The sequence below is a fragment of the Eucyclogobius newberryi genome, unplaced genomic scaffold (genome assembly GCF_026437365.1).
Source record: "Eucyclogobius newberryi isolate DKJ021-1_F unplaced genomic scaffold, fEucNew1.0.hap1 SCAF_5, whole genome shotgun sequence".
Classification (NCBI taxonomy): Eukaryota; Metazoa; Chordata; class Actinopteri; order Gobiiformes; family Gobiidae; genus Eucyclogobius; species Eucyclogobius newberryi.
In genome coordinates, this window is record NW_027316167.1 from 38,398,211 (window position 1) to 38,419,756 (window position 21,546).

Genomic DNA, 21,546 nt, shown 5'->3' on the forward strand with positions numbered 1-21,546 from the left:
CTTGTAGTTTAGGCATGATTATTTGGAATAATTGTGATGATACTAATAATCATTTCCAAGCTAATTCAAGTAAGTTAAAAATAGTCTTATTAAAATGTCTTTATAATATAAATTATTTATCCATTTTATACATTATTTAATATACAGTATTTTTAGCAATATTGGCTTTACTTTAAAGGGCACGTATCATGTTAAATTGAGTTTTTGTTTTTTTTAATGCTTTTCACCATGTTCTTACATTGTTCCCTCATCAAAAACATACCTGGAGTAGCATTTAGCTTCAATCACACTACTTTTGTAAAATCTTGTAAGAAAGTCCTCTCCCTCCGAGCGTCAAAAACATTGTTCTTTATCTCCTCAATAATCCTTTTCACGATCTGTGACGTGGAGAATCTTCTCTGCTGTTTAAAGTCCATGATTCATTGCCAGACTCGTTCTGTGAATTTCTCTCGTCAAAAGGATACATTTGCCTCTTGATATTTTATCTCTCTCTCTCCTATATGTAATTCCCTCTGCTACCATTAGATGAAGCCCATAGCTCAGTTCGTCCTAAAACATGAGGTGCCAAACTATAGGTACTCAAGAGCATGTTTAAAGGCCAGAAATAATGCATGATATTTGTCCTTCTGTATCTTATTTTTCCCATCGTAAAAATGACAAGGGAAAAAATGTAAACAAATGAGAATATTTGAACTAAATTATTTAATATTTGTTTATTTGTATACCATGATTGAGCTCGGTACATGCATACTTTCCAATGCAGCCAGTCATTCACATCTTAATACGGTCACAGGCCAGTGGAATCTCATTTTAATATCAAGTACAAGCTAATGTTCCCTACCTCTGCACTGACAGCACATAAAGTACGATGCTTGACATTTCACATCTGAAAACCATACTTTTCTCTGTATGAAGAGCATTAGGCTAATTACAGCTCACTGACGCAACAATTCTAACACAAATATGCAACTTGACTTCTCGACATGCCTTTAAATAACTCCTGTTTCTCTCTCTCTCTCAAGTCTTAAGGTGGAGTACGACAAACTGGCCAATGAGAAGACAGAGATGCAGCGTCACTATGTCATGGTGAGTGTTGGATGTAGTGACGGCGCCCCCTGTGTAGCCTCAGGTGACTGCACAGGTGTTATCAGCCATGTTTTTATTAGCTCCAGGCGCCAAGCAAAGGTCAAACGTCCGGCTATTAATTATAGGCTGTGCCCTGACCAAGGACCTGCCCCACCCCCAGCATGTCCCACTGGGCCTAATGCTTGCTGCGCTCCCCCCCCTCCCAGGCTCCATACGCTAGTCATTTTCTAGGCTCGATGAGGCTGAATCGATGCTTTTATTAATTTAAGTACCTCCTTACAAAATATTTGCATTTCTGAGTACCACCAGATCCAAACCCAAACTATATCAGGCCTAAATCATGGCTAAACAAGGTCTTAAAAGAGCCTAAACCAGGTCTAAAACCAATAACAATAATGCATACTACTTAGTAGGGCTTTTCTGAACACTCAAAGACGCTAAACACATTGCATTGATCATTGCATTATTCATTCACTCCACTTCACACTTGGTGGTAGTAAGCTACTATCGTAGCCACAGCTACCCTGGGGTAGACTGACTGTAGCGAGACTGCCAATTTGCGCCGACCACCACCAAATATTCATGCACACATGTACCAGATTCATACTCAGCAGTGTGGGTGAAGTGTCTTGCCCAATAATAATGATTTTGGAAAAAAAGTGCCAGCCAGAGAGTCAAGTGTGTCCGACGTGCTCAGGTATGTGGGATAGTGAGCCGTTTACCGTTAGCAGATGGAGCAGGAATGCCAAGAAGCCATTGTGTGCTCATATCCTGGCCTGAAGCTGCCTGCAGTGCTTGCCTTACCTGTAGTTTGCAGTTATTGCTTTGTCTATACTGGTTGTGCATATTTCACTTCAAAGTCAAAGGTCCATGTCAAATGTTAGTTTATAACTCAGCGACTAAAACCAGTATTTTTCAAACTGTTTACAAGTGATATCTCATTTTGTATTGCCTCCAAATACGAGCGGGTCGGACCTATAGCGGGCCTATGCCTATGGCGGGACTATGGCGGGACTATGGCGGGACTATGGCGGGACTATGGCGGGACTTGAGAGTATGGCGAGGGAACGACGAGACCAATAATGAGATGGCAGGATGAGACTGTGGCAAAAGCGAGATGAGATTGTGGTGTGGCGAGGTCTAAAGTATACCGTAACATGCTCTAAAGACGCTTGGACCACATGGAGTTGCAGCATTAAAAAAAAAACAATGATGGTGATATAATATATAAATTAGTTCCTCAAATATAAATGTAAAATTATTAGCAAGCTTTAGATAGGATTTGAAAACACCGGGGGCCGACTAGGCGAAAAAACGAGTAGCTTCAGCATTCTCCGTACCACGGCTTGGCAGCCAATCAGAGCCAAGCACACAAATTTCGTCGACCAATCAGCGCGCAGCATGCACATTTTTGCTTGTAAACAGTAAACTGTAATGGCGGACTATTGTTAAATGCTTCCCGACCCGATTTAATGATTATACTTTTGAGAAAATCACTTTTTTTCCTAAGATTTATTAATAAAAAATGCCCGTCCACATTTTAAAATACCCCGTCCAAAATATGGGAAGACAGGTCTCTATCTAAAAGCCTGATTATTAGTCAAACTGTGCGAAAATTAAAAAGATTTAAAGTAGAACTAAACTCAGGAAGAAGACCAGGACTAAAATGGCTCTTGAATATTCTAAAGTACAACTCATTTCCATTTTAAGCTCTCTAAGGGTAAAAGAACTGAAACTGAATGCTTTTGTGTTTCCTTACGACGATGTTGCGATACCAAAAATACCATAATCCAGAGCACAAGTTATTTTGTTTTGACTTGTCTACAGTAGAAACATGTTCTGTCCATAAACCACTTAGGCTTCTTAATGTGTCACACGTGTTTCACAATATTATGCAATTCTGAGCCCAATCGTAATTCATCTTTATACTTTTTCCAATAACTCTGTAACCTGGCAACGTCTAATAAGCACCGTCAGACAGGGTTGCAACAATTACTCGAGTAAATAGAGTAATTTGATTACGAAAAACCTTTGATTATTTGATTGCCTCGATGATTCGTTTAATTAAAAACACATGAATCTGTGGCGCGCAGCACGCGGAACGTTCTTTTGAAAATGAATTTAAAAATCCCATAGCATCCCATCGTACTATTTTTCCCCTTTCGTAGTCTACCCTAAGGGTATATTTGATAATAAGTGTTGTACAACACCCATAACATAATAGTTATGAACTATCACCTATATCTTGGACCCGCTCACAAACCCAGAAATGCAGACTGCTTAGTTTGAGATTCGTCCCCACCCTCACGAAGAACGATCTGCCTCCCCCGCCCACCCCGTGACGTAGCCTTGCGTGGAGATGATGGGGGTGTATACAGAGGCCGAGGCGTGTGCAGGTACACAGCGCATGACACAGCACATGTTAGCGGCAGCAGCGTTGGAACAGAAGCGTTGGAACATAGTAGCGTTTGAAGCTAACTGTGGGAGGGGGGCGTGTTAAAGGTACAGACTGCTTCCTGGAGGATGGGCTGAAACAGAGAAGCGTGCTGCGTAATGTAGCCCCCGTTCGTCTGCTCATCCGAGGGGAAGAATAGAGACAGTTCTTTAGCTAAAGACTGCAGGAATCTATCAAAAAACCACTTTGGGCACATATGAGGCACCAATGGCACTGTAAGAAGGTTAAAAGCTCTGAAAAGTCGATTTTGCATGATATGGAACCTTTAACATGTTTTTAAATATTTACGAACGTACGAATAAAATGACTTGATTAATTGAAGAAAATAATCAATAGATGACTTGATTGCTTAAATAATAAAGCTGCAGCCCTACCATCAGAACGTATCTCTGATTATTACACAGCTGTATGTTTAGACCTTTGTGTATCTGCTTCCTCTCAAAAGGAAACTTGACACATTTCTAGTTTTAGAGCAGGGGTCCTCCACCTTTTTTTTTCTCGTAAGGACCGGTACAATTTGAAGATTTTTTTCCAGGGAGCAGTTGAAGGGGTCAGTGCCAGTAACAACCGCATAAAATATGTACAAACCCTTGTTCTAAATATTATTTGATTGTCTTGTTACTGATACTTGAGTAAAACACAGGGACATTGCAATAGACTATAGAACAAAATAAATTACATTTTAATATGTAGTTGCAGATTACCCGCGGCCTGGTTTTGGGCCCCGGCCCGGTGGTTAGGTCCCTAACCCTCTTTTAAAGAATAGTTTTGGTTGAATTTTTAGCAAATTTGACAGTTTGTTCTTCAAGTAGGTCAAGTGCAATTGTTTCTAATTAAATGTCGTCAATTGCTGTTATATATGCATATAATATGTTTTCATGGAGAGAAAAGCTGCAAACCCCATAGTTTAGACCTCCACAAATAATGCATGGGATTCTTCAGATTTCAATCTAGGGCTTTTAATCAAGATTTTGTCCATTATAACCGTCAATTCTCAGCGTGGCTCTTTTTTAAAGGCGATCTACTGGTTTGGCGCAAAAGTTAGACACTTTAGTGTTAAAAGGCAATTGTTAATTGTTTATGTTCAGGAAATTGGTATTGAAAGCAGTTTTTATTTGTAGAGCACAATTTGTACACAAGGCAATTCAAAGTGCTTCACACAAAAGGAAAAAAAATGCATTAAAATCACAAAGATATGACAAAAATCAGTTTACAAAATAAAAGAAGAGTGCAAAGAAAATCATTTCAGTCATATGCACAGCTAAACAAAACTCTTTTTAGCTTAGATTTGAACAATGCCAGAATAGAAGCCTGTCTCGCATCTTCAGGAAGTCGCCAGGGTCCGAGATAGTTCATTATGGCACTACCATGTCCGAAATGTACTTTGGTGCTAGGTCATGGAGAGACTTGTACACCAGCAGAGCTACTACTGGAGACACACGCATGGATAAGTCTCTCCAAGTCTGGTTTAGACACTATAATTTTGATTTTGGCAATGTTTTTTAGATGGTAAAAAGCTGCTGATGTTATTGATTTGACATAGGTTAGGGTCAGCTAACCCCGCCCTGTCCAAATTCAAGTCCGAATAATTATTACCCCCAGATTTCTAAATACAGAGACTGATTGCTCAAAAAACCTGTGGTTACTCCACTTGATGTATTAAAGAGCGCTTTAGTTATTTTGGAATTTATGTGCTGTAAAATATTTAATTTTATTTGAAGATTTTGAATGAAATTATTGATGTTACTTTAAAAATTCCATTATTTCGATATTGCTAATTGTGGTTTGCTTGCGAGTTCCCTTTTCTCCCTGAAAGTGGACTGTAATGTGTTTCTGCCTCCACTCATATCTGAAATCCTGTCTTAAGTGTTTTCTTTCCTTGTGTTACAGTACTATGAGATGTCATATGGCCTCAACATTGAGATGCACAAACAGGTATGTGGGCGTTAACACTCAGTTCAGTACATGATATGCACGCCTATTCAACAAATATTATGATCCCTTCCACAAACCTTTATTTCATTGGTTGGATCCACTACAAACAAGGCTTAACATCCTTCTGAAGCAGTGGTAAATGTAGATTCCTGTTATCTGGCCTACCAAATTATTTTTTCTCGGCCTATGCCCGGAAAATCTATGTAATCGATACAAATAAGTCTATTGTATCACTTTGCGGGTCGTCTATGTTGTGTGTTGTGTCGTGAACATCAACGGTTGTGATTAAGCGGCTCGCAACTGAAATAACTTTTCTACACTACAAACATTCTCCTGTGGCTTCCATGTGTTGTGTTGAGCTGGACTCTGGAGCTAGTTCATCTTATTTTATCCTGTAGCCATTAGCATTAGCCCCCTTAAAAGTCCAGTGGGTTTGGGCACATTTAGGTCAGAGCCTCATCAAAAGTCATTATTGAGTGTGTCAACCTTTTACCTTTTATTGTGAAGTCTGTCAAGAGTGGCCAAGAGCACTTCTATAGTGACTTAGGGCTTTTAGGGCTTGCTCCTGAGTTTTAGAACTGCTCCCATCAGGACATTTGGGCCGCCGGTTTGTTCTGCCGATACCGATCACGGCCGAAACCGATCACATTTTAGTGATTTTTTTTTTTTTTTTTTTCCCCTAATGTAATAATAATAATAAATATATGTTTATATCAAATATACATAATTTATTATTGAAAAAGGCTTTATATAATATAAAGTTTGAATAAATCTATCTAGTTTATTCGATCAACAAAGTGTCCGTGGCAATTTTAGGCACTTGTGCTTCTGCTCATCAATTAACCGCGTGGGTTCAATGAATACTTGTGCTGACTGCGTCATACAGCGCAGCACAGTCGAACAGAGAGGATATAGGACCAGGCTTTTATCTTCTGAGCAGTTTGGACATTTTGAGGAAGGAAAACGTGCCGAACGCATGCAACCACATTTTCTCAGCAAAATAAGACAAAACAGCTTTTACAAGGCTATGGCTCTTGTTACATTTAAGGCATGCGTGAAAGGATCACTTCTGTTGAGTCAAGGGTTAGTTTGTGCATGTTGATGAATGTAAACATGAGTGTAGACCATGTGTTGCACTTAGCTCCAAAGGAGGAGTACAGTCCTCATAGACTTCACGTCTTCATTAGAGAACCCCATCCATCCTTCCCCCGCCATCCTCCCCCCTCCATCCACCTCCCTCCCTCCCCCCTCCATCCTCCCCCCTCCAGTCACTGCACAGACCATACCAGACCCAGACATATTGTTTTAAGCTAAAATGGCGGCACACTCCAAATGGCCCCTCTGTTGTCTTTGTGCTGGTCTCCATCTGATTGTGCCTTGACCTCCACTTGGCCTCTGTCCTTTCATTGCTTTGGCTTGGTTTCATCGCCGCCTGGTGAGTGATGGCCTCATGTCACGTGGAGCGGCGATATGATGCATTTCCAGGGGGAGGAGGTTAATGGGCTTTGCTCCCTTGTTTTTATGCATCTTTAAGAAAAAGGGTTTGATCTCCTAAGCAATCATTCGAAAAAGTATGTATTTGGTTTGTAGCAGACTAAATAAATTCTTGATCGATCATACATTTATGCATCAATTAGGCGATGAAAAGAATGGCACTGGCCAAAGTCCTCAAACGTAGTCAAGAGGCTTTTGCTCTATGAAGTTTGTTACATTGTTACATTTATATTCTAAAAACTGCTATTGGGGTCAAAATGAGACGTTGTGTGCTGGCTGCATGTAATTAATTCTCAGTTGTTAGCTTTACTGTGACGGAAAAACTCACTCTGACCGCTCAAAGTTGGTGCTTGTAAACTCATCCCGGTGAATATTCAAGACGCTCGGAATAATGAGAACGTGAGGAAGTTCAGTTCAGTTCAGTTTTTTCATGATTTTTAGTAGAAATTGGGTGCAATGAATTTAAAGGTGCTGTATCTGATGTTTACTGTCTTAAACAAATTAAAAATCGTTTTGTAGTGTATAGCACACTCACTGATTATTCCCTTTACCCAACCGAGAATCAAATTAACAAACAAATGGACTCATTTTGAACCCAACATCTGCTTTTCAGGGCTGAAACGATCAATTGAGTAAATCGAGTAATTTCGCGATCCTATTCGCGATACGTATCCCGATACAGGGGTCACGATACGTATCGACATTTGCATATTCCGATACAATTCCCTCATTACGATACGTATCCCGATACATTTTTGAAAAAAGGGTCTTAAAAATTTACCAAATGGGTAATGTTTTTACTCTGAATAAGAAAATGTATGAAATTTCATGTTTATCCACAAAGCATTTATTTATAAATCCATTCTGCTCTAATAACTTCATACATCTATGTATGAAGTTATTAGAGCATATATATATATATATATATATATATATATATATATATATATATATATATCACACATACAGCCCTTGTGGCATTGTTGTTTTGTTTATTTTAATACATGACATTTGGCTATTGTTACATGTCTAATGCTAACGTCGCTGTTCAGAGGGGGCGTCCTCTTCTCGCTAACCTAATCCTGGACTAGAGACTGGAAGGAGGCAGTAAAGCGGACACTAGCACCAGGCCTTTAACCCGAGAGGTAACGGAAGAAGCCAGGAAGCCTGTGAGCGGCTCCAAGGCAAACACTTCAATCGACCACTCGTCTTCTGTGAATCTCCTTTGTTTATCAATGAAGCCTACAGATTGGCGTGAATAATGCATGACTCCAGCCTGTCCCAGCCCAGCCATGATATCAGCCGTGAGTCAACAGTCAGAGCCAGGTTGGGAGTGAGGAGTGGGGTAAAGGAGGGACCGGGCACATTACGAGCGGCTGAGGCACTTAAGATGGAGGCAGATGAGTTCAGGTGTAGAGCTGTAGCGGGAGGATTCACACGTGTTGAGGATCTGTCCAGGATGTTCGGCGCTCGGGATGATCTTGTGTCATTTGAGAGAAAGCGAAAGAGGAAATGGCAGGTGGACTGTTGAATAGTGTTATCACAGTACTATAATGGATCCTATAAAAGGAAAAGACTTGATACTCGCAATCAATTTTGCTACCACAGTAATAATGAACAGCAACTTTTAAATACAAAAGTGTCCATCATAAAAAAGTTAGCCTGAGGATCTGAAACATTTGTAACGCAGCAGCAGCGGGTCATTTGTTTTGACAGTCTTATGACGGCGTGCGCTGTCAATAAGTGATTTTAATTAGCTGCACTCGTTAGCCGCCTCAGCTCTGCGCCCTGCTGACTGGAGCTGGCTTGGCGAGGATGGTTGCGTTTTCCTCCCATTCGCTCCTCCCTCGTCGCTTGTCTTTGTGTGTGTGTCTGTGTGTGTGTGTGTCTGTGTCCATGTCCATGTTTAGAAGGCACACCCGTGACTAGGGATGCGTACCGGTACGACGGACCGGATCTGGACTTGTAAAAACGTTTCGGTTCAGGACCAAAAAAAACGAAACCCCGGTGATTCGGTTCTGGACTCATATTAGATATAGCACTCAAATACTATATCCTTTTTGTTCTAGAATCTAGACCATCTTAAACCTTCCATAGATCGCGAAATTCGCGCTGGAAACGACGTAAACACTGCCTTGCGTCGCTGTCAATGGTGCACACGGACCCTAATTAGCGACGCACGCGACTTCCGGGCATAAGTTGAAGCCGGCGCAATGAGTTTAAAGATGCGAGAGACGGGAGCGCTTCGTACGTGTCGAGCTGCGCGGAACCGTGTATCCACATGTGAAGATTGAAGCCGGTAAGATTGCTGGCTTTATTTCAACTGTTTTAAGCTTTGGCCGCCACGTGCGATGTTGTGATGGTTTATGTGCTGCGGGTTAAAGGGGCGGGGTCAGCGTGGTTTCTTGTCTGGCTGGGTCTTTGGTCTGGGTGTAAATACGAATGAAATAACTAACTGAAAGTGTTATGTTATGTTGTGGTGTGATGTATTTGGCATTAAGTAAATACAAATTAAAGTCAAAGTAATATTGCTTAATTGCTGCATTCATTAATTGGATTTTATATTTTGTAATAGTATTTTGTATTTGTATTCTACAGTTGTTAAATATGGTCTGGTGTTTAATGCTGCTAATATGATGTATTATTTTGATGTGTTGTGTAAAATATTTTCATATTCTACTTTTGATACTGCTAAGTTGATGCTTTATAGTGATTCAAGTTGACTTTTATGCTAGTTTTTGTAACTCTGTTATTTTACACTGTGACTCAATTATTTACACTGGTGTATTGTCTGTTTGAAGGTTTTTACCTGACTTTTAATGCCAATGGATCTGTAAAATTAAAGAGTGGAAATGTGTCTAACATTGTATCAGATGAAACGGCTGCTTTGACCGCTTGACCCAGACTGACTCTTGTCAACAATACTCAACATGCTCTTGTTGTTGAGTTGAGTCTTAGCTCGTAGCTTGTGATTTGTAAGTTGTAACTTCTGTTAAACAGTGAATAAAGCAGACAAGTTGAGTTTATTTCAATCTGCAGTTAAGCCTTGTGTTTGATAGTCGTCCTTGTTCAAGTGTCTTCAACTTAATTTAGCGAAGTAGCTTGTGTTACGCTGTTGTAACATTATGCAAATATGGCATGGTTTAGGTCCGGACCTAATGAGTCCGGACCTGAACCTAAACCTCTGGATTCGAATCCGGACTTGAACCTGAATGCGGGTTTAGGTCTGCATCCCTACCCGTGACCTTTTCATCTGTCCACGGCGATGACCCACAGCAGTCCCAGTGCCAGGCCTTTGAGCCCTCGGTGATGGTTCATGTATTCTCTGCACTGGGAAACAACCAACATCCGCGTAGTACAAAATGAATTAAACTAAATTAATAAGTGAATCTGCGTTCCAAACTTTCTTTCAAATTTAGTGTTTTAATTGAAAGAATCAAAAAATAATGAAAGATCAGATGAAAAAAAATGAAATCTGTAATAATTTTTTCTATTACATTTGAAATCGAACAAACTAATGAGACACGGACCGAGGCAGCATCACATCCATCAGGAAAGTCATGCTGCGCACTCTGAACTTACCCTGGATTTGAAAACTAATGGCAAATATTAAAAAAACCTCTCTCTTACCCTCAGTTGTTGAACGAGCAGGAAAGCAGCAGAATGGTCCTCAACAGATTCTTCATGTCAGGTTCCTCGATAGCAGGGGACGGAGGAGGGGCGGCGGGCGGGCGGGCGGGAGAGCGAGGGCCGACCTGGGCCAATGAATAATTTATGGAGGGTTTCGGGAATTGTTTGCCAAGGTGATGATGGTCGACTTGTCTCTAAGCCAAAACAAACGGACTACAAGAACAGCCAGTCCCTCCCCAGAGAGGTCGCAGGGCACCGGTTAGAGAGGCTGCTGGGACACTGTTAGGCAATTAGTGTCTGGAGCGGTGTGGAAACTCAGGGAAACACTCCACCTCCCGCTCCGTGTTGACTTAAAGGATTGCGTCAAGATCTTTCTGTGTGCATCTTCAAAAAGCTTAGCAAAGTGCATTTTATTTACTCGGTCCACAAATATATGTGAAGTTATAATAAAGTTCCTAATTTACTTTTCATGTTTGTTTTTTATACCCCAGATAAATGTATTTGATTATGAATTTTTTTCAACCCATTATTCTGTTTTAAAAGACAAATCCGATGCGCTGAAAACAACTGGGAATGACACATGGGCAGTGCTGAGAAATATCAGTACCAAACATCTGCAAAATATTCAGTATTGGAACGATACCGATGTCAACAATATTGCAACCGATTTTCAGCTCATGTCTCCTTGTCTTTTATTCCGTTGCCTGGAAAGTTCCACAATATTTTGAAACACTTATTTTTGTACTGCCAACTATATGTATTTATGTACACATACCATAATTTCTGTGGAATATTTAGTTCATCTGTCAAAAGCGTGGGGCAGAGTGAGTTTGCAGAAACATAATTGGATAGGAAATGTTGAAATTTTGAAAAACAACTAAATAAGTGGCTATGATTGATGGTTAGGCTTTTCCCAGGTGTATTTTCTATATAGGCATTGTATAAATTGTAGGCTATATGGCTCATGCGGCAGAGGCCAATTGAAGATAACTGAGAATATGATCCCTATGTTCCCCGGTGAGAGGACGATGTTTAGTTTTGTGCGTCTCAGACAGAACCATCTTTCATGCATTGGTAATGAACTACGTCGCTCCGAGTGGCTCTTCTCTCTCTGCGGAGATAATTCCTCTCTGCCCCTGCCTCCCATTGCACGCCACTTGTTTTTCCCGGCCAATTGAATTGTCATTGTCGGAGCGAGCGGTCCACTCTGGGGCGACACGCGCCCAAATGGCTTTCATCATGGAGAGAGCGGCAGCGGTGAAGAGCGCCTCTCCAAGTGCCGCGCTCTGAGACAAACCCCTGAGTACCTGTAATGGTGGTGGCAGCAGCAGCAGCGCTCTGAAAGGCTCCGAGGGCTTGTGTTTTCACTGGCTTTAAGTGACAATAAACTCTGCAGCGCAGCATCTGCTCGAAAAGGACTGCAGAAAATGGCACCTACAAAGACTCAAGAGTCATTTAAAGGGCCTGAAGCAGAATGCGTATCTATATTTCCATTGAAAAAACGGCGGGTCTTTTTATTTTTTCTGCTGCAATTAGTGATGTGTGATTTATCATCTCAAATAAAAGTTATTTTGAAGATATGCAAATTTAAAATGTAAAGTGGCCCTAAAGGATCTATAATGAGAAAATGATGAAAAAGCTGTGAATGCTGTGTAATCTTTCATTAATGACGGTTAAGGCTGTTACAGTAAGAAACGTAACATTTTCATGAGCGATATATTGCAAATGAAAATATTACTGACACCGTCCCTGTAGGGAAATTTGTCCTCTGGATTTGACCCATCCTTTAATGTGGCTGTGGCGACCTGTGGTAGGGGGGGGGCGCCCCACTGCAGGACGACAGATGTAATAGTAACTACAATACTGCGACTTCCCATAGCACACTTCTTTGCTTAAAAGTACTGTTTTACTGCTGCAACAGCTTAAGGGGGGAACTACATAGACCATGATCCTTTGCTCCATTTCTTATATCTTCATTATTTAGAATATTTTTTGCAGAAAGGAAATGAAAAGTTATAATTTCTACAATTCTGTAGAATTGCTTCTCTACAATATCACAATAACAATTCTGCTGTAAACCAAATATTGTGATATTGTGCCGAGAGATATGCATACTGGTCAACACTGTCGTTTGGTCATAGTGACTGAATAATCATGGCGTATTGTATCAGCGCTGGTGTTGGTTCTGTGCTGTGATCTAACGTCCTGAACATGGCCCTCTTACAGCCATCTTCCCTCGCAGTTTAGATGATGCTGAAATGCTAATCCGTTCCTCCGTGTCATCGTATCCCGCCCCCGCTAATGATGATGCTTTATGAGTCTCCACAGACCCCTCCTCCTCCACGCTCTCTCCCTACACCTTCCCCCTTCCCTCCCGGCCCAGTCCCAGTTATCCCTCATTAATTTCCCGTGCCGATCGGATCGACAGGCCGAAAATTCAATTTAATGACCTGCCTCTGTGCTGTGCCTAATATGATTTTACAGCCTGTTCTGGTCAGGGCCCCCCAGTCCAATTTACATAACGATCAGCCATGCCAGATAGCGTTACCCTGGCAACAGAGGAAGGGGGGAGGGAGTGGAGGAAGCAGAGGAGATTAGCGGGGCGGGTGCAGGAGAAAAAGAAAGGAGGAGAATGAAGAAGACAAGGCGGCGCGCAGAAGGTCAGACAGGGTGCTGAGATGATTCCTGACAGGACGGCAAAGGTCTCGGCGCCCCGTTCCTTCACGCTCAAAGGGGGCGGGCACTACAACAAAGGAAAGTCAAATCATCATCTGACCTAGTGACCACCTGCCAATCTGGAGCGATGCTTATAGGGTTGTTCAGGTTCTTTTAAAGCAGCTCTATGCTCTCAAAACAAACACATGTCATCTGCGCGTTCCCCCCACTGTTCCTGTTGATCAACCTCTGCCATGCAGTGAGTGAGTGAGTGACAGGACGGTTCAGCCCGTGTTTCAAAGTGTGAGGTCTGGGAAGAAGAAAACTGTTTAATTTAAAGTTGGTGTAGCTGGGTGATATTGAAAAAATAACACCTCGCTTGACACTATTCAGATGTTTTCAGTACTGGGCAAATGACACACAAACTTTTATTACTATTTATATTACATTACAAGCTTCCTTGATTTAATGTATGTTTTGTTGCCACAAACAGCTAAAAAAAAGAGGGAACTACATAGACATAGACCATGATCCTTTGCTCCATTTCAGTGTAATATGTAGACATACCATAGGCATTTTATTTGTATTATTATTGTTAGTAGAAGGATTTGTTGACAGTTTGCTTATTTGACTGGACAGTACAGCGTGAAATGAGGATGAGACTGGGGGATGAGACTGGGGAATGACATGCAGTAAATTGACGAGACTCCCACCCCACACGGCAGGCATATGTGCTGTCCACTGTACCACGAATACTGTACCAGAATATCCCTAAATATTGTACCATGAGATGCATATTGTAACAATATTGTACTGAGTGATTTGAATAATATGCTTTATAGCGCCACCTGGTGGTTTAAAATATTGCTATCTGGGCATTGAAATGTTCTACTTAATATAACATTCTTTCTTTTACCTATCAAAAAACAAGATGATTGAACACATCTCCCACCTCTCGTTACAAGCCATTATGAGATCATTAAAAAGCTATTAATTGTGCCTGAATCATGATGAAGCTCTAAGTAAAATCCTTGTGTACCCGTTCTGACCGACCCAGTCCAGAGGCATCAGCGTTCCCATGAGCCTCCTCCTCCGTCACAGTCGGATGTGTTTAAATGACTGGAATGCCACAGCGCGTAACCCCCACACACCTGCCGCGCCCCCGCTTTTATTCTCCCAATCAATTAGTTCACCTCCCACATCTCCCTCCAAGCACATTACTGTAGACTCAAACTAGGACCTGGCTTTTCTTCCTCCTTTCTGCTTGATGCATGTGCTACATGTTCTCTGGTTACTGCATGTTACCCTTTGAAAAGTTGAACATAGAGGTATTTGTTACCAGATACTTCAAACAGAGCATTGGTGGCATTCACCACTGGTAAAGAAACGGCCTGGTTTGTTCATTCTGCTGTGGATGTTGAAATTGTAAATCAGATTAAAACCAAATATAATGGTTTTTCAGTATTACTTTCTGGAATATTTCAGTCATTTTCTGACTCTTTTTGATGCAAAAGAGAAAAACTTAAAGGTTGAATGGACCATTTTTTGGCACAAATCTAAGTCTTATTTCCTCGTGGCGTGGACTGCTGATTAGTCCTGCCACGTATCAATCATAAAACGCACCTAACGCTCACCTGCAGCCGCGTGCGGTTCGTCCCCACGTTTCCGCGTGCCTAAGCGCATGGATCTATCATAATATAGTTCCCTCAGTGTACGGGGCAAAATGAAGACTGAGAAAGACAGTTCGAGCTGACGCAGAAGTGGACGGAAATCTATGGGAGACGAGAGATGCGATGCGCTCCGTTGCGCTAATAAACAAACGCACGTGTGTGTTGTATCAGTCCGCACGGGGGAGTGGCATGTGCACGGGGGAGTGGCAAGCGCACTTCCGCCTGAGTTCTCAAATCGCCGAAAAATCGTCCATTGCGCCTTTAACATAAAAATATATTTTTTACCATACTTTTCAGACTTAAAGCCACTACTTTTCCCCCACGCTTTGAACTCTGCCGCCATTACAACAGTGCGTCTAATTTGTTAGATTTTTACTGGATAATGTCAGTGGACAGTGGTCACTGTCACTGTCCAAGTGACACGTCCTGTTCTCTGTATTTTAAGCTTCAAAACGCTGTGTGTTTTAATACAATCAGACTCATATTCACTGAGAAATTAGTCTAATGAGGAAGTGAATCTAGACGCGGCGACGCACATAAACACATGTGGAGCGACATGTGATATACGACAGTTTGCAGTTTAGAACCTGCCACATTAAAATGAGACTTCCTTGGCCCGACATACCCCACGAGTCAAAAGAAAACCCTGCATCACTACCATGGACTATATACCCCATGTCACAACGTAACACTCACTTGATAAGCACAAGCTCAGGAGCAGATGAAGCAGATTTGAAGACACAGACACGGATAAATCGGCTCACACAGTCATCAAGGACAGAGGGGACGTGTTCTTTGTATGTTAAACTTTAAAATGCTGTGTGTTTTTTTTACAATCTCGTATTCACTGAGAAATTAGTATATTTAGGTCCGCTGCACCGCGGGTGCTGTTCAAAAGACAACCGCCATACATCTAGTACACTACCGAGTACTGTTTGTGTAAATATCTCATGTTACAACGTGGCTACTATGTACGACCCGTAATTTATTTTTTTCCTTGTAAATTTTGTTACATCGACTTTTGTTCAGGAGCACTGTATAGCCTGAAAAATCATTTATTGTGAAACATTGTGTTTTATTGTTGATTTAATAGTTTGTTTCACTTTTTGTGCATCACTGTTTTACTGTATCTGCAGGTTTACAGAGCTCAAAAAACTATCTGTCTGTAACTATAGTCAGCCACTGTTACTATGTGAACACGTGCACGGGGGACTAGGTGGGTCCTCTGGCTAAATAGGGACTTAGTTCTTGGAACTGTTGTGTGTGAAAACACATAACACACTTTCGTTAATCCTGATGAGCTCGTCTTTGAGTGTCATTGTAAGGCTCAGAGTCACATTTGTGACGTGGAAGGTGGAGGTCCGGAGGTCTCCATAGATCCTCATCAGACTTCAGTGCGTTTCCGCTGTCAAATCTCGTTCATTACAACTGTATGCTTACGTCAGCCTTTCAGGGCCAGCTAGATTTTGTTTATTTTCCCACGGTAACTCCCTCTGCTGCCAGAAGATGGAGTGCTAACACCAATGTTGATAAGGGAACGCCTGCTCTATAGAAAGTGTGTGGTTTTCAGTACATACAAAACTAAGTTTTAAAACACGATGCCAAAACAAATTATTTCAGTTTGATTAAAAGAAATATGTTCATGCCTCAATGTAATTGTCAAATTGTCTTCAAATAAAAACAAAGACTAAATCAAGGCCAATTTAGACTTAATAAGGAAAATACAAATCAAGGTTTTTAGTTCGGAACAGCAGAGTGGACCTGTGTGTTATTGGGATATGTTTAGTTTGTGGCAGTATTGATTATTGTGTTGTTACAATATTGCGATATCAATACTTTTATGTTTTCATATAAAAAAGACAGGCTATTGTGTTATAAATGTCAACTTTCGCGATTTGAGGCCCCAATCTAATGTTCAATGTGTTCTGTAAACATCGTTTTTAAGCAATTTGAATATTAAAATAAATGACTAGAGCTGATTAAAAAATAAAAATGGAACAAACTTATGTTGCTTACATTTGTCTGATACTTAAACCTGGATAAATGTACTTAGACATGTTTTGTCACATTTCTGTCAGATTGCCAAAACATCTTCTGATTCTTATCAGGTGCTCCAAATAATCATTTTTTTCCTTTAATATCACCCGGCCCTGATAGTGAATCTCAGACTGAAGGCGCTGCCGCTGATCAGCTTGTGGTCTGCGCGATTGCCTGCTCCTCGCATTTCTTTGTCTTTCTGAAGATGGTTTTATGAAAAAGTGAAGAGGAAATGAGCTGAGGCAGTGTCTGGGGACGACAAAGGGCGGAGTAAAGGGCGTACAGCAAGCCGTATCCATTTGTCCAAAAAGCAGGCTCTAAGTGCTCCGCGTCAGTCTGGCCGCGCAGTATCATCTTGCAGCTAATATTGTGTGGTCGATAGCAAAGATGCCACTGATAGATGGGGTGGGAGAGTTAACCTGTCTGCCCGGGGCCGCCCCACCCTCCTCGGCCCCGTAATGATGAAGCATTGCCCTCATTACAGCCTCTGCGGCCAGATGGAATTAGCATATTTCAGCCTCTAATGAAATAAGCTCTAATGGAGGGACAGAGGGAAGTGCATTTGTTTTAAGGCTGTTTCCCAATGTAGTTAAATATGGTTGCTGCAGACGGATGTAAATACTGAATGCGTAAAAGGCATCATTCTGTTACACTGTATGCCACAACCCTACAGTGTACACGGATACTTCTCTGTGGTTGAGTGGATGGCACATGTGCGCTCTGTGTCATTAGAGTCGAGAGTTTGGGTCCAGCTCCGACAATTTGCTGTTGCTTGTTTGCTCCCCCAGTTTCATCCCTATTTCACACTATACTGTCCTGTCTAATAAAGCCTACGGGCCAAAAAAGAGAGGGATTTTCATTAACAACATATTTTGCTCAAAAAGGACTGGAAAGAAGTTATTCAATTTAAACATATTAAATCCCACCTGCCACCTCATTACCCAAATATACTTATAATTTACAGTTTGATATTTCCTGGAATTTACCTGCAATCGTTTTCTGCTGCAGAAAATATGAATATTATACAGAATGAATGAATAAATACCCCTCTCATTTCATCCCTTTAGCCTTAGACATTCATGAACTGTAGCCAAAAACCATATTCCATGTTCTTTGTCATTCCTCTGCTCCTCACCAGTTACATGTAAAAGAGAAACACAAGATCCTGAATTTTACTTCACTCCACTTAAAGTTACTTCTCCTTTAGCTTCAGTCTTACGTGCCACATCTTTTGAAAGATGAAGTCGAGTTAATGGGACATTAACTGCAAATCAAGTTCTTTACATTTACTGTAAAGTGAACTTGTATATTGAAAACAGACTTAATTTTGCTTCTGAAATTGTCACTATTATCTTTTAGTCTCAACGAGTTTAATGTGACCTGAATAATCATGGTGATCCTTTAACCGAAGGCCCAAAGTCACTGGGATAGGCTCCAGTCACCCGCGACCCTGAACAGGAACAAGAGGTAGAAAATGAATGAATCCTCTAACCGACTCAGCGCTATTCAAAACCAGATGCTCATTTCAAAAAGTATTGCTATTGATAAAAATATATATCTATACACACATAGATATTTAATCCGGGATACATTTTTGGTAGACAAACGATGAACATTAGATGGGGAAGTGTTTTTGTGACAAACGGGTGGGACGAGCTGGTGTCCGCCCCCTCTGTGCCCTGAGCTAATCAACATGTTTCCTTTTCCTTTCTTGCAGACGGAGATTGCCAAACGCCTCAACGCAATCCTCGCTCAGATCATGCCATTCTTGTCTCAAGAGGTAAGGCCCGTTAACATGGACACTGTTTAAAATGAGACTAATCTGATCTAATTAGCAGCAGGTACAGTACAGCTAAGTGACTTATCAAGTGAACTATAATCAATCCTATAAAGGGTTCAGCCTGGTTTAACATCTTAACCTAGTTAGTGCACCAGTTTTCCTAAACTAGACTAAACTACTTAATTGCTTTTTAAAAGTAGCATTTCTACTCAATATTGCAATATATTTTTAACAGACAGGTTAGTACAATGACATTACACATGGTTTCATCAGAATTTAATAGTTACATTTTTATTTTGGCATTTTGAGGAAAGCTGCACAATAATAATAATGATTGTTATTTCAGTGTACTTCTAGACAGTGGTGGAAAGTAACAATACTAAAGTAAAAGTACTGCAAGTGCTTTGAGGGCCTTGAAGGTGGAACAGGGCTATATAAATACATTTGAAAAATAACAATAATTACTGATCAATAATTCACTTAACAAATAGGAAATGTTTTTAAATTTCTGTTGTCGAAAATTCCAATAAGTAATATTTTGACTTTGGTCGAATGTATCAAAATCACTACATTTAACACCAACTGTTCTCAAAATCAGGTACTTCAATTCTTAAGTTGAGTTTTGTGCTACGTTTACTTACAAACTGGCTAAAACAATGTCGGATTAGGATTAATAAAGAAAATCATGATCACACTTTTTCTTTTAACAATTACATTTCCCGTCCCACCCAAGAACCTTAGCATCATCCTGAAGTATTTATAGTAGTTTCTCGCAATATTATATATTACATACTTTTGCATATATTGTGCAGCCTCAATTTAATAGTTCTTCTACTTTTTATCATTGTGCTAAATGTTATATTAAAACACTGTCTCATTCCACATTAAGAAACACCAGAAAGAAGATCCAAACTCTCAAAAGATTATTTTAGAGTTTCAAAATGTTCTCTCTTTTCTTCATCCAGATCCTAAACAAAACACTATAAAATTCCACATTAATAAACACAGAGAAGAGAAAATCCAGTTGACGTAAAAGACTTCTCTCACACTCCATCCCACGCCTGATTGGAGTTTGAAATTGCCAATAACCCAGTAAACCATCAGCACACAGCAGGACCAGAGCACTTTTCAATCTGCGCCCAAATGTGTCCCGTCTGCGGGGGGTTTTCTCATGTGCCTTCTGTGTGTCCCCCGTACAGCACCAGCAGCAGGTGGCCCAGGCCGTGGAGCGGGCAAAGCAGGTGACCATGACCGAGCTGAATGCTATCATCGGGGTACGTGGACTTCCCAATCTGCCTCTCACTGTGTGTATACCCCCTTTTTTACTTCTTCATTTGACCCGGGCGGAGGGGGCAAACCTGCACGCTCAGGGGACCAGAGGCATGTTCAGACACCGGAGCATGCTTCATTAGGCTTACTGCTCGTAAGCTCTGGACACTCACCTGGAGTGTGGCCCCGGAGCAAGAGGGAGGGCGGTGGAGGGTGGGGGAGCAAGGCGGAGGCTGGGGGAGCAAGGCGAAGGCTGGGGGAGGCTGGGGGAGCAAGGCGGAGGCTGGGGGAGGCTGGGGGAGCTGGGGGAGCAAGGCGGAGGGCGGGTTCAGTAAGCATATACTCACATAAATCATTGTTTTGTATGTTGTTCACTGTAAACCGCAAAATTGTTAATCTAAATTCACTATTGGTAAAATTCAATGTCTAGTAGTGAAGTTGCATTACTCACAAATATGAATGATCAGATTCAATATTTGTGAGTTTACCTTTTAGCTGTTTCTATGAAAATACAATGTATTAATACAGAAAAGTCATTATCGTGGTCTAGAATCTGATAATGTCCATGTGACATCAGATTCTAGAAGGTGATGTCATACGCTCAGATGAGGAGCAAGAGACATATTTCGTTGTACGTTGTAAGGAAAATCACAAATTTTAAACCTAAATGTTAATAACGCAAAATAAAAAATAGATGGATGGATAGATGGATGAAACTACTTTCACTTAACATTTTGCCTTGTAAAGTTAACATTTTATCACCTATAATTCTAAATAAAAATCCAAAAGGTTCATATTGCTTGGGTCTGAGTCCGCTTCACTGCAGGTTTGCCCCGTCCCCCGGCTCACAATGTGTTGAGTTAATATGTGCACTGTGTAGACTTCACTGTTAATTTGTCATTTGGTTGACTAATCATTTTCCATGAGAGCTTCAGACACAGCTGTGATCACATGTTTCTAACCTTTCCATTTGGTGTTGCTCCTGCAGCTTCAGTCTGTGGTGGTCTTACCAGTAAAAAAGGGTGTTCAGATTCTTACAGAAGCACAACATCAGAAATCTCTGTTTTAAGTAGGGCTGGGCGATCTGGCCAAAATGTATACACCGACATCAGTTCTCATATTTTAATATACGATAGATATCTCTATCTTCATAGTTAAATATAGTTAAATACATGTTTCCAAGCCTAGTGCCTGCTGATTGAACTGCAGAAACATAAATCTACATAGGCTTTTTTTTAGTGATGCTTGTTCTTGATTAAATTGTAATTTAAATACACACAAAAATGTAATGTTAAATGTATGAGTAATAATAATTTAAATTAACATATAGTTCCTTTCACTTGTTATACACCAAGTACAGAGTAATGATTTACATCTAATAATAAATAAGCCTTTTCATCTCTTGTAGGGCTCATGCACTTGTGTGACAGGGTTTATATTAGAGCAGCTGGAAAGTGAAAAACTAGCACTTTAACAGCAGCACATCCAGCACAGCTTAGCTTTGTGTTAGCGCCCATGGTTAGCACTGCACCTGA

General features: G+C 40.9%; 1 protein-coding gene across 20 annotated transcripts in view; it reads left to right on the top strand.

The window, feature by feature from the left end:
- Positions 1-21,546, top strand: part of tle3b (TLE family member 3, transcriptional corepressor b) — a 69,060-nt gene that overhangs the window by 9,829 nt on the left and 37,685 nt on the right. For 10 of the 20 annotated variants that reach the window (XM_072464832.1, XM_072464834.1, XM_072464833.1 and 7 more), the window contains 4 exons: positions 1,023-1,086; positions 5,432-5,476; positions 18,680-18,742; positions 19,942-20,046. In XM_072464832.1, the coding sequence (XP_072320933.1) occupies positions 1,023-1,086; positions 5,432-5,476; positions 18,680-18,742; positions 19,942-20,046 (277 nt within the window). The remainder of the gene's footprint in view (positions 1-1,022; positions 1,087-5,431; positions 5,477-18,679; positions 18,743-19,941; positions 20,047-21,546) is intronic. The other 10 variants (XM_072464838.1, XM_072464839.1, XM_072464841.1 and 7 more) reach the window with 1 other exon arrangement.